The sequence below is a fragment of the Vombatus ursinus genome, unplaced genomic scaffold (genome assembly GCF_900497805.2).
Source record: "Vombatus ursinus unplaced genomic scaffold, bare-nosed wombat genome assembly UNPS02014832.1, whole genome shotgun sequence".
NCBI classification, from domain to species: domain Eukaryota; kingdom Metazoa; phylum Chordata; class Mammalia; order Diprotodontia; family Vombatidae; genus Vombatus; species Vombatus ursinus.
The window spans coordinates 25,980,389-25,995,018 of record NW_020954610.1 but is presented as its reverse complement, the minus strand read 5'-3'; the positions used below and the strand labels follow the sequence as shown (position 1 = coordinate 25,995,018).

Here is a 14,630-nt window from a genome sequence, read left to right as displayed (position 1 = left end):
GGGTAAACTATCTCACATAAAACAGACAGGAAAAAGCTTTTACAGTGGAGGGGAAGTGGGGGAAGGTGAGAGGGAATGAGTGAATCTTATTCTCATCAGATTTGGCTTAAGGAGGGAATAACATACACACTCAATTGGGTATGGAAATCTATCTTACCCTACAGGAAAATAGGGGGAAAGGAGAATAAGAGAGAGGGGATAATTAGAAGCAAACACTTTTGAGGAGGGACAGAGTTAAAAGAGAGAATAGAATAAATGGAGGGTGGGACAGTATGAAGGGAAATAGTTAATTTTTCACAACATGATTACTATGGAAGTGTTTTGCATGACTACACATGTATAACCTGTATCAAGTTGCTTGCCTTCTCAATGAGGGTGAGTGGGGAGGGAGGAAGGGAAAAAATTTGGAACCCAAAGTTTTAAAAACAAACGTTAAAAATTGTTTTCACATGCAACTGGGAAATAAGATATACAGGCAATGGGGTATGGAAATCTATCCTGCCCTACAGGAAAATAAAAGGGGAAGGGGATAAGAGAATGGGGGGGCGGTGATAGAAGGGAGGGCAGATTAGAGGAAAGGGTATTCAGAATGCACGCTGTCTTGAGGTGGGGGAAGGGGAGAGATGGGGAGAAAATTTGGAACTCAAAATCTTGTGGAAGTGAATGTTGAAAACTAAAAATAAAGAAATTAATATATGTTTAATATATATATTTATATATAAATAACTCCAATTATAGATTCACAGTTACATTTTATAAAAGCAAGATCTGGGAAAAGCATTGCTTATCTTTGTATCATTTTAGTACTTAATGCATTGACCTTAAAGGGGGGGGGGGGTGGAGGCCGGAGAATGGCCATTGTTTGTTGAGAATTAATCCTGGTTTTATTTCCCTCTATTGATTAGCTAGAGACCATACACAAACAGTGTTTTCCATTGATAACTAAATGAGCTTTTTCTGGATTGCTGTAGTAAATAGCTTGCAGAGCATGCAGTTTAGCCACCTTGAGTGACTTAAAGGGCACCAAGCTGGGGACTCCAAACCCTAAATTTGTTAGGATAGCTAAATTTTAAGATTGAGCATATTTTTATGCATCATTTACTAAAATGAACATACAAGTGGGAGGAATAAAATCTTAAACTGTTATCACAGAATTTATTCAAAGGCCATGGTAAAAGGTATTGTTTCAGTTTTGTTTCTGACATTCAGCCTGGATTACTGATGCAGATATTTTGTGTTACTAGTGTGAACTAATTCCAAAGTTTCTTTCCTTTAAAAGGTTTTAGTAGCCTCTTTGTGCTTACCTTCACAATAAAGGAAAGAAAATCTCTCTTTCTTGTTTCAAGGCCTTCCTCCACCAAGAGGTTTAAGTCTCCTACCAAGAAGTCAGACCTCTCTGAATTTAACATGGCAACCAATATTTCCAACTTCTGAAGATGACTTTTATGTTGAGGTGGAAAGGAAACCCACACAGGGCCAAAATGAGCAACAGAACATTAAAGTACCAGGAAACCAGACTTCCGTGATTCTTTACAACTTACAGCCCAGGGAAAAGTACAAAGTGAGAGTCCGAGTGAATACCAAGTCCCCAGGAGAATGGAGTGAATATCTTGTTGCCTGGACTCTTAGTGACAGTGAGTAACTAAATTTATGTCAGTATTCACTGTACTTTGTTTTCCTTCTACTGTTATTCTAAAACCTCTATACGCTACCTTAGGAAATGATTCAGAAATGATATCTGATACTCATGATAAGGTAGTTATTAAGTGTGAGGGGTGCAGTGGGGTAGAGTATTAGTGAGATTATTTTGTAGCTTGAATCTCATAAATTGGACTGCAAAATGTAAAGAAAAATTTCATACAACTTCACTAATTTTGAATTCAGAGAAGGACTGTGTGAAGAACCACTGAACCTGGAATCTGGAGAATTAAGCTTTAATACTAGCTAGACTATTTGCTAACTATGTGCCCTTAGGTAAATCCCTTTCTGAACGTGTTTCCTCATTTGTATAATGGGGACAAAAATGCTTGTACTTCTTCCCTCAAAAGAATGCTTGTGAGATCAAATGGGTTAAACCGAATGAAAGAGGGAGAAATGCATGGTCATGTACAGCAGCAATGTGCTTCTATCCTAGGGCATAAATTTGCTGCCACATGTGACTGAATGTTTGTGTAGGCTTTTCCCCACAGGACCCAGGTCCACTCTTATCTTTGTTTCTTTCTGGGTCTCTCAAGTGGAAAAATGTTTCCTGGAAAAAAAAAAAAGCTATCACAACCCAAAACATAACCTGTTAGCCAATTCATCACTAATTAATCCATACATTTTAAGTCAATCAATTCACTTAATTTTCAATCAGGAAGACTTAAAGAGATGACCTCATCCTCAGTGAGGTACCAATAGGCATGTACCAGTAGATGTTCCCAAATCCTCTCCAGGATATTGTCACAGGATATGTCCATGTCCTTCACAGTAAGTTAACAATCAAAGTTCCAAACAATGTTTCATCACTATGTAACCTGCCCAGAATTATCATAGGATGCCTATAATCAAATCCATACATTAAGATGTGGCTCCCAGGACTTAAAACAATATTCAGGGCAGAAGTTGGTGGTACTACCACTGGCCTTGTTCTGGACATCATGCCTGTCTTAAAGTATCTTAAGACTATATTAACTTTTTGGCTAAGTCACATCATTGAATCATGTTTAGTTTTCAGTAAAGCTGTAGCCCCAGATAATTTATAGAACAGTTGTCTTGCCATATTTCTTCTACCAGATACTTGTTAAGTTTTGAGTCCCGAGTATTAGACTTTATTGATTGATTGATGCCTACTGAATTTCATCTTACTAGTTTCAGTCCTCTTTTTCTAGCATATGGAAATCTTTTTCCATCCTGATTCTGTATTCCAACATGTTAGATCTTCCTCACAGATTTTTGTTATCTGCAAATCTGGTAGATATGCCATCTGTGACTTCATCCTAGTCATTGATAAAAAATATTGAAGAGCCCAGGACCAAGGACAGATCCCTGGGTCTGTTCATTGGAAACCTCCCTCCAGGTTGGCGATGATCAATCCGCTGCTCATTTGCATCTAGCTTTTCAATCAGTCCTTGCTTCATAATTGTATTGCCATCTTGTCCACATTTCTCCTTAGGAACATATTATTAGCAATAATTTCCAGTAATTCCATTTACTTGAAAGCAACATAACTTGATTTAAAAAAAAATAGTCTATAGTTCAGAATGACTATTTCAGATGAGAATTGCTCACATTTAGCCACTATGTGTTGGTGAGCTTTTATAGCACTGCTTGTGTTGTTCCTATCTATAAAGGGAATTTTTTGTCCTCTGCCCCAGAACTGTACCTTTATAGGCCAAGTATCACTTTGAGCCTGTGATAAGAATATTTTTTATTCCCATCCAGTACTTAACCTAGTAATACCTGCTATCATCTCCCTCTAATGACCAGGAGCATAGTAGTTTATACTTTCCACAATCTCAGTCTGGTCCTGCACAGTCACATAGCTATAAAATGTAAAGCAGATGCAATGTTTTTATCTCATTTTTATCACATGTTCACATGAAATTGAGCCTACACAGAACTTTGAACGTATGGTTTGCCTAAATGTAATAGTTATAGCTAGCAATTATTCAGCACTTTAAGGTGTGCAAAGTGCCTTACAAATATTTTATTTGATCCTTACAATAACCCTGGGAGGCAGGTACTATTATTATCCTCATTTTGCAGTTGAAGAAACTGAGGCAGATAGAAGTTAAGCAACTTGCCCGTGGACACACAGATAATGAATATCTGAATCTGGATTTGAACTCAGGTCTTCCCTACACCTGGTCCAGAGTTCTGTCCACTGCTCCACCTAGTTGCCTAGTCACTAGTATTAAGGAATCTTTGGGTGCTTGAGATAACCACGTTAGGTATAGTGTAGAGAAGACTCAGCTATCTTTAAATTTGTCAGAATCCAAAAAAAGTCTTGACATGCTTGAGCATTGGGCAAAATCTAATAAAATGAAATTCAATTGTGATAGTTGGAAGGTTTGACATGGATACAAAAAAATATCAACTTAAGAAGTACAAGATGAAGTAGGAATGGTTAAGTGCCAGTTCTGAGCTAGACTGAAAGCTCAATATGAATTAGGAATGTGATGTGGCAACCAAGAATACTATTGTTTTAGGTGACATTAATAGAGGCATACCTTCCAGGAATAGGAAAGTAGTAGTCCCACTGTGCTCTGTCCTCTTCAGTCCTCATTTGTAGTACTTTGCCTAATTCTGAGTGTCATCACCAGAGGTGGTAAAGTGCCTAGAGTCCATGTCATTTGGGGATCAGTTAAAGGAACTGAGCAGGTTTAGTTTGGAAAGGAGAAGACTTGGGGAACATGATAGCTTTCTTCAATTCTGTGAAGGGGCTATCATGTGGAAGATGGCCCGAGGGGCCAAAACCAGGAGCAGTGGGAGGAAGCTGCAAAGAGATAAATTTCAGCTTGATTTCAAGGGAAATTTCTAACAGTTAGAGCCATCCAAAATTTGAATGCCTCATAAAGTGGTATCTACCTCCTCCTCAGAGGGAGAGAATGTTTGGCATTCTCTACTTCAAGTACAAAATGTATGACCACTCATCAGGTATGTTATAATGGATATTTCTTTAATAATTCCCTTAATAGATTAGACAACAGCTTTCATTTCTTCAATTCAAGGATTCTGCAAATATTTGAAGGACTGTCATGTAGAAGAAAGACTTATTCTATTTGACCCAACAGTACAGAGCTAGGAACAGTAGGTAGAAGCTGAAAAAAGAACATTCAGGCTTGAAGTAAAGACAAATTTCCTAACTTTCAGATCTAATTTCAAGTGAAATTAACTGCCTCAGAAGGTGAGCATAGAGGGTGTGCTATACTCTACTTCTGAGATACCTACTTATATAAAATGAATAAGATTCGTCCATAAATTTAGTAAATAATTAAGTGGGGGTCCACTGGTGAGAGTAAAAATAAGACTCCTTGGCTTTAGAGTCACAATACTTTCCTAGTTGTCTTCCTATCATAATACCCTTTATTGGCTCCTCATTTCTCTATAATCCCTAATTCACGTGACCTCTAAAGGTTGGCCTTCTCTTTTGTCTATACTCTCTGCTTTGGTAACCTCATTCTTTCCTGTGGCTCTATACAGATGATTCTCAGTATCCCACAGAACATCTCCGCATATTTATAGTGAGGCATACTCCATTGGGGTATGTGTTGGATTAGATGGCTGCTGAAGTGCTTTCCAAATTTAAATCTCTCTGATTCTGTGACTTGCTTTTTCATTTGTCATCGAAAGTGCTATAATGTATTTTTCCAGCAGAAGTCTTCCAGACATTGCTTCTGTTTGATAAGTTTCCAAGGCCACTACTTTGAGTTCATTTTTCTTTTTAACTATAGATATCAGGGTAGAAGTGGACCCCCAAAATGCACATACCTCATGTACCAAATTCCAGGAACATTTTTGCATGCCAGAATCTGGTCTCCTATACCTTTTGAATTGCCACAATATACAGTGTTGTGCACATAATAAGAATCCTGTAATATAGTTAACTAATCACAATTTAAGGGAGGAATTCTTAACCTAGGGTGCATGAACTTGTTTTATTTTTTTAATTTATTTTGATATTTTTATTCCAATATTTCTTTAGAATACTGTGCATTTTATTTTATGCACTTAAAAACTATTCTGAGAAGGTATCCATAGACTTTACCTAGGACCAAAGGGATCCATGATATAAAAAAGGTTAAGAACCCATACTCTAAGAGACCTATGATGTGTACATGTGTATGTGTATATATGTGTGTATGTGTGTATACATGTATATACATATGCATGCATGTATGTATGTATGTATGTATATACTCACGTATATATGATATCCTGTTTTTATGTAACTGATCCTAGTAATTAATTCCCTGCTACAGTTGTTTGCAACATAGTAAAGAGAGTTTAGGATTAAGCCAAAGAATTAGCTTCTAATTCTAGCTCATCCACTAAGTAGATGTGACGACTTGAACAATTCGCTTCACTTTACTTGGTCTCAGCTTTCCTACTCTATAAAGTGAGGGAGTTGAACTAGGTCATATCTACAACTCTTCACAAGTGAAAAACAGTCTATAATAACATAATCCACCCTCTCTGTGTTTCATTCAGTTGCCATAATAGGTGTGAAGGCCTATGTAGAAAGGAGTTTCGCAGTAGATGGGAAGTCTAAATTTGCTTCTGTGTGTGGTGGGGGTGGCAAGGAGAGGACAGCGTAATTTTGAGAGCAGTAGCCTGTGGAAACTAGTTAGCTCTCTGATCACAAAAGTATTATTTTAATGAGGCCAATGTCTTGTATTCAATTCCCATGTGGATCAGTTAGCTTTACTTCATTTAAGGGCCACAGGCTACTCCCCAACCCTTACTCTGCATTTCACATATCCATCCTTTTTATCATATAGGAAACGAGTCAAAACATATGCTATGATAGTCATCAGGCACTTCTTCTGGCTCATATTATACTCCTAACTTCCCCTATCCCTCACATCCAGGTGCCTTTGTTGGCTTATGGTATGCCTTTCCCCTTTCCATTTGTGGCCAGAATACTTCTGTCCTTTCTCTTGGGTCCAGGCTGAAACTCTCAACCCATTTATCCTCTCTCACCAGCCAGCCTGTGTATTCTCATTGATACATGGTTTTGAAGGACTGCCATTGTGTCTCAGACATTGCCTGCCCCACCTCCTTACCACTCCTTTCCAGATATTGAGTAATCTACAGGTCATAGGCTAGACCCCAGGGGCATGGGCTGGGCTTCTTAGGGGATGAGCCACCCCTTTCCCTACATAGTTATATTTAGCTAGAGTTGCCTGACCTGCCCTACTCACTCCTCCTGGGGTAGTAGCCTCAGAGTATTTAAAGTCTTCCCCTCTTCCCTCTCTCCCACATCTTTTTGCTCCAGGCACTAGCATTTTTAGTGAGCATATGTATGATTGGACTAAAATCTATCCCACTTTTGAGAAAAGAAATAAAAGCATATGCTATACCAGTGAAGGGTTAGTGCCTGGCAAATGGTAGCCATTTAAATATTAATCAGTTGAATTGAATATGAAGGACAGAATATTATTGTATTATAATTATCCATCAAAAAGTATCAGTGCTATGGAGGCTTCTGGAAGAATTTGTTATGACATTTTTGGTGTCACAAGATGTCGGTTCAGTTGATTAGCAACCATGGATGCCCTACCCCCCAACCAAGACAGCCACTCTCTCAAACCCCACTATATTCACTTCTCTCTATCTCTCTTTCTCTCTGTCTCTCTCTCTCTCTCTCTCTGTCTCTCTCTCTCCCCCTCTCTTTCTCTTTCCTCCTTTTGTCATGTTCTGTCTTACAATTACATTTTGTTTGTTTTTCTTCATATATGTATATTTGTGTATATATACACATATACACATGTATACATAAATAATATATATATATATATAATTTAAAGAATAGAGGGGCCTTAGAGGGACATATGATTCAACCCCCTAATTTTACAAGTAAGTAAACTGAGGCCCTAAGGGATTAGGGTACTACCCCAAGGACACACAACAAGTAAATGGCAGAGTTGGGGTTTGAACCTAGGTTTTCTAATTACAGATTGAATGTTCTTTCCAAACTGTACACTGCCACATCTTAAGCCTGACAGTGACATTCCCAAGCTTCAAGTAGGAGGCCTAGCTAAAAGAGTTAATTGGCTTCATCAACATCATGCTATCTAATTCAGGGATCCCTAGTTTGCATTTGATTCTCATAGAGGCCAAGTTAGTTTCATACGTTGAATTGTCATAATAACTGATAAAAACTGGCTTATGGCAGGGACTTTTTTTTCCTGACAGAACTTCCTCCTCAACCTGATGGTATCAAGATTTCCAACATCACTGACTCCTCTGCCATCATCTCTTGGTCAATATTGGATGGTCATTCTATTTCTGCTATCATAATTTGTTACAAGATTCAAGGCAAGGCTGAAGAAAACCACATTGAAGTGAAGATAAAGAATGCCACCATCACACAGTATCATATCAAGGGTCTAGAACCCCAAACAGCTTACTGGGTTGACATTTTTGCAGAGAACAATATGGGATCAAGCAATCCCCCTTCTTCTCATGAACTGATAACGCTCGCAGAAAATAAAGGTTGGTGGAATAGATCATTGGCTACACAGTGTGATTTAAAAGATGACAACAAGACTCTACTGCCTAAAAAAATCTTCCCTGTCATCTGTTTGAAATTCTATTAGAGATTCATTCTTTTGGTTTAAGACATTGCCATCTACAGGTACCTTCTTAAAATTGAAATATACTTGGGAAGACTAATATATTCCACTGTTAAACTAATTTCCACTGATGTGCTAATGACTTTAATCAGATTATTTTCTCTTCAAGTAGCTGGAAATAAGAAACTGAAGTAATGAAAGTTGTGACCAAGTAGAGAAGGGAAAAATAATTTTGGATTTTGCTTAACCTGGGTCATAGGCTCATAGGGGCTTAAAGTTGGAAGAGACTTTAGATATCATTTTGCTATTCCCTGGCATTCTATAGATGAGGAGACAGGAATAGAGGGATTAAAGGATTACCAGAAATGATCCAAGTATATCTTCATTGTTATTTATGCCAATTCTTATGCTCTAGTCATCATGAGTAACATGATATTTACACTAGCTATGAATCTTTCCATGTTCTTTGAATTATCAATAATTTTGATTCTTCTAAGATCATGAAGTTCCAGCCAAATAACATTACCAAGAGAGTACTTGTGTTAAAACAACAATGGACTTTTTGTGGCACTGTAAGCATTTATATTCAGGTGTGAGGTAAGCCCTATGTACATCTGTGCGATTGTGAATCCTACTTCAGAGACTTAGCCATTGATTGTGTTGGGAAGTCTTCTCTCCTCTTTTTAATCTATCCAAAACTCAATTTATTCTTCAAGTCTCAGTTCTTGACCCACTTTTTTCATGAAGCTTCTCCTGACCTTCTTCAGCCCACGTTGCTCCCTCCCTCTTTGAATTCCTCTAGCACATGTCTATTCCACTCAGTTGGTTGTTCAATTATATACTTCAGCAGCATTATTTGAGCGGAGGGTCTTGTTTATATTTCTCTGCACTTTTTCATAGCAGTGATCTCAGTGCTCTGCCCATAGTAGTTGCTTTATAAAATCCTTTGCTGATTTGAGTTGAATAAGGTCACTAGGCATCACTAGTATGCGAAAGGGAAGAGAAGGAGAAAGGATGAAAGACAGCTGGTTGGGCAAGAGGTCTCCAACACAGTGCATGAGAGGAAGGAAGACAAATTGCCTCCTTCACCACTTGTCCAGAATCAGTCCTTGAAGAATGTCCTTTTAGGGTCAATATTCCTTTTGTAGTGTTGGAGACTCTCTGAGACTTGAGAAGTGAAACAATATAATCTGTTTTAATAATTGCTCTCATTTTATGACACTTTGAAGTTTTAAAAGTCCTCTTTTTTGAATTTTGGAACAGAAAAGAATAGGCTACCTGGGTACAATTGATTTGAAGTTGGAGGACTTGGGTTCAAATCCTGGCGCTACTACTTAATACTGGTGTGACCCTGAGCAACTCATTTGTCATTTGTGAATTATAAAGCCCTACGTATATTGGAGCTATGTACATCAGTTTTCTGGGAACTAACTTCCCCATCTGTAAAATGAAGGGGTTGAGCCAGATGATATCTGAGGTCTCTGCCAAATCCATGACAACTTGTAGGAGAAACTGAGCCAACAAAATGTTAAGGTGACTTTTCTGATGTCACAGAGCAAGTTAGTTCCAATATTAAGAATATAGCTCCTCCCCCAGCTCAGTACTTTTCTAATTGATCAGTTATCAATATTATATTTTGACACTGATAAAAAAATTTTATTCCCTAAATTCACTGCTTTTTGCAACTCTGTGTTCTCAGGTTACCCTCGTAACTCTTCAATCTCTACATTAAATTAGGGTTTATCCCTTTGTTTGGAAACAATTCTTTGAAAAAATAGGAGACATTTTCTGGACCACAGATTCACCAGAACTTGTCTCTGTGCTTGTGCAACACTGGTCATGCATTTTAAGGCCACTCTCAAGCTAGGGGTGAATGAGGCTCACAGAAAAAGGCAAATGGTCTCTGCCCACCTTTACTAGAACTTAAACAGATACCTATTCAATGCCTAAAATAAATAAAAATAAATTGAATAAATAATAAAACAAATAAAATTAGGGTGAGGCTATTGATCTCTTTTGCCTAAGGGTAATATCCAAGGGAGTACCCCCCCAGTTCTTCCATAGGTCAGTCTAGAGATTACTGGCGCCTCTGCTTCACAGTCATCCACCAGTCTTTACTGTACTACAGAGCATGGTTCTGCTCTCTTGTCCTACCTTTAACATCCCATCACCATGGTGCTTTTATCTTGGGGGCCCAGATTTTCTACCCCATACCCCTATAAGATTACAGATTGTCACAAAGGGAGACAGGCTTCTCCTTGTCGATATAACTATACCTGAGTTTGCATGGTCATTTATCCCGAAAGTCTCCCCACCTGGAGAATGTCCTCTGTGGCACTGTCCACCCTAACTATTCTCTCTGCCACTGTAAGCTCTAGAGCTCCCAATACTCCAAGTGAAAGAATTTCTAGCTATGTCTCTAACCATTTCTATTTTATTTTCCCCCAACCATAGAACCAACAGACCTTGGAGGGGAGAAGATGCTGCTCATTGCCATCCTTGGCTCAGCAGGAATGACCTGTTTGACTGTACTGTTGGCCTTCTTGATCATGTTGCAGCTGAAGAGAGCAAATGTCCAGCGAAGGATGGCCCAAGCCTTCCAAAATGTGGTACTGTGTTATTAACTATTTTCAAGTCTACTTCTATGCTTAGAACATATAAATAGCCTTCTCTATTTAAACGTATTCCAACAAACTTGGACCTCTTTGTAACTTCCCACTATTCAATTCAACAAATATATATTTTAAAGACCAATAGGTCCTTAAAAATAGTAGTAGTAGCTATACTAGGCTTCAGTGATACCAAGGCAAAAATGAAAAAGGCCCTGCCTTCAAGGTACATTCCATTACCAATCTCCCATGAGGAGCAAATGAGATAACATGTGATAACACTTTGCAAATTTTAAATCTTTATATAAATGCTAGCAAGCATTCTTTTTCTTGTTATTATTATTATGGAGACAAAGAAATATAGTACAGAGAAAATAAGGAGGAATCAAATATTAACAAGTAGGGGAATGGAAATCAGGGAAGGCTTCATAGAGAAGGTGACATCAAAGCCTTAAAGAAAGACAAAGGTATTGAGAGATGGAGATGACATAGAATTGATTACATAGAGGCAAGATATGGGAATACCAACTTCAGGTTATTAGATCTGGCTGGAACAGAGTTCATGAATGTAAGTAGTATAAAAGGGTCCTGGAAAGGTAGATGGGAGCCAGATGAAAGGCCTAAGGGGCCCAGAGGGCTTAAAGAATTTGTATTTTGTCCTCTAGATAATGAGGAACCACTGAAGATTTCAAGTAAGTCTTATTTTTCTTGTTGGCTTCCACTATGAATGGAAATTGGAGCTATGACCCCACACTCTCCAAATAAACCTTCCAATAGAATAGGAATCTTTTGGCTAGGAAGTCAGTCCATAGCATATTGAGTAGTTTTACTAAGAAGCTTTTGTAGTACTTTCCCTACTTCATGATTTCTAATTTTCCAGACCTTCCTTTTCTCAGGTTATTGAAATTTCTCTCATGTTTAAGTGTCCTACACACCCATAGTCACATCTCATGGAATTGATACTGTTTACTCCTTTGGCCTAGACATCATCAGTGGGCCACAATATCATCCTTTGTTAGTGTCCCCATCTCAAGAATTTTTCATTGCAGCCTGAAATGTTGTTAAGTGTGAGGCTTCCACTTCTGTAAAATTAACAAATACCTTATTCTATCAGTTTTCCATATTTACAATTTGGGGAATGAATCTCAAGTGACTCAAAATACGATTCATACATATACACAGAATCCCTTTCCTTCCCTTCTTTAAAGGTTACTAGAAGATTGGTTGCCTGATTTGATTTGGTCTACAATTTAGCTTTAGTCAGCTTAACAGTCACTCTAACCGGGATGACTAACAGACTTGTGAAATGAACTAAGTAATATTAGGGGCCCAGGAACTCTGCTAGTTTTGTTCTCCTGAGGCAGGAATGCCTCACTTCTGGTGGATTCACACTAGTTGAAGATGAATATGTATCACATGTAAGTTATTGCCATAAACAATCAGTGGCCCAGTTCCTTGTGTTGATAGCTTCTCACAGACCTGGACTGATTGGAGCAGTGACAATACCCAGAATTCAGACATGCCCCCAGGAATCCAACTGAATCTTTAATGGATGCAAAAGACACCCATATAAAGAAAGGGAACCCTGGATGTCCTAAAACACTGTGATAGCTTCCATCTGAGGTGGTCAGGAGGGCAGGGACTGTGCCATATCTAAACTTTTAGACCCTTAGCACTCAGTGTTGCACCATTCACACATGTGCACTTGACTTGCCTAGGGTTACACAGCTAGTTGATCGTCAATAAATATTTATTAAGCACTTGCTATGTGCTAGGTGCTGGAGAAGGAAATGGTAAATTTCCTTTAAACCCCAAATGGTATAACAAAGAGTCAGACACGACTGAAACAAGTGAACAACAAAATGTGCCAGGCACTGTGCTAAGCACCTGGGATACAAATACAAAAACAAACAAACAAACAAACAAACAAACAAAAAATGACCAAACATAATTCCTGCCCTCAAGGAGCTCATAATAGGGGAAAGACAAAATACAAAAGGAAGCTGGAAAGGGGGGTAGGAAGATGGTGTTTGACTAAGATCTTGGTGGAGAAATTAGTAAAAGAAGTCCCAAAGTAGTGCAGCCAAGTGAGAAATGAGGGAATTTCTAAACTGAGCTTTCTCCTTAAATGGTGGGTTAGAGTTAATGATCCCATCCTCCAATCAGAGAGGCAGAAGGTAGTGATGAGATGAAGTACCATGGCTGATCTTATAGGGTGATAAGGTTATCCCAATAATGAGCTTCCTGGGACATGGTGGAGAAATCAGTCAGAGAAGTCCCAAAGTGGTATAGCCAAGTGAGAAATAAAGCTAGTAAATGTCTGAGGCAAAATCGGAACTCAAGTCTTCCTGACTCCAAAGCCAACATTCTCTATCTAATGCACCGCCTACTTACTTTCATATACTGAATGTAATTCACTGTCTTATGGGATTGCTTATTTGTGCATTCTGCCCTCTCAAATTCCATGTACTTTCTCCTAAGCTATGTAGATCCATTACCAGCGTCCCTGAAATGGGAGGTTGGGGAAGAGAGAGAAAGTAGGAAGTTGCTAAAAATTTTGGGGTAGCCCTTTGGAGCACATCTTGTCAAATACCAGGATGTTATGGATTGGCCCATTCGTGTCAACATTGGAGAAAGATGGCACACTAGGACAGATTCTCCCAACCGTTAGCAGTCTAAGGACTTCCCATTTACTCCAGGGCAGGCCTAGGTGACTCCAAGACCTAGAATAGACCAAGACCAACCAGAGGAATTCTAATTGACAATTAGGCAGAAATAGCAACGTGCACAACAGAATCATACCTCAGGTATCTGTTCTCACAGGTTTATTGATATATAGATAGAGAGAAAAAGAGATTTATCAATCTGGCTACATGTACAATATATATTATATGTGTATATATGTGTTTCTCATGTATATATGTGTGTGTACATATGTATATGTATCTGTGGGTGTGTGTGTATAAAATCACCCAAACACCTTTCAAACAAGGCATACACCTAGAAGTCACTCTAGAGATGGCTTCATAGGGACTCTATGATCACACCAAATTTTAACCCTGGATTTCAATCAATCAACAAGCATTTATCAAGAACCTAGTATGTGCCAGGGACTATACTAGGTACTGGAAATTCAAATCCATAAATGAAATATACACACACAAGAGGCTTATATTCTAATAGGGGAGTTCACCCTGGAACAAAAGAGGTATATTTCAGCAATAAGTTTTTCAGTTACTACTTTGACATTCCCACATTTCTTCCTCATCCAGGAATAGAAAGATTAGTTACCAAAAAGAAAAAAGAAAAAAAAAGTTCTCATGTATCTTAGTATTATGCAACTTGTCATTTCTTTTCCTTTTCCCAGAGGGAAGAACCAGCTGTGCAGTTCAACTCAGGAACTCTGGCCCTGAACAGGAAAGCCAAGAACAACCCAGACCCCACAATCTATCCAGTCCTTGATTGGAATGACATTAAATTTCAAGATGTGATTGGGGAAGGGAACTTTGGCCAAGTCCTTAAGGCCCGTATCAAGAAGGATGGGTTACGGATGGATGCTGCCATTAAAAGAATGAAAGGTCAGTAGTGGGCCAAGTATATCAAGTCTTCATTTGACTAGGCTACCCTAGTCAAAAATTCAGCTTCCTGTTGAAATTGTACTCTATGTACTAACTTTCTTGGGGGTAAAAAAAATTAACCAAGTATCATATATAACTGTCACATCGAACTGGAGGCAATATTT

General features: G+C 38.5%; 1 protein-coding gene across 2 annotated transcripts in view; it reads left to right on the top strand.

The window, feature by feature from the left end:
• Window positions 1–14,630, top strand: part of TEK (TEK receptor tyrosine kinase) — a 116,674-nt gene that overhangs the window by 78,269 nt on the left and 23,775 nt on the right. For both annotated transcript variants that reach the window (XM_027839347.1, XM_027839346.1), the window contains 4 exons: window positions 1,347–1,634; window positions 7,900–8,199; window positions 10,734–10,888; window positions 14,256–14,466. In XM_027839347.1, coding sequence (XP_027695148.1) covers window positions 1,347–1,634; window positions 7,900–8,199; window positions 10,734–10,888; window positions 14,256–14,466 — 954 coding nt within the window. The remainder of the gene's footprint in view (window positions 1–1,346; window positions 1,635–7,899; window positions 8,200–10,733; window positions 10,889–14,255; window positions 14,467–14,630) is intronic.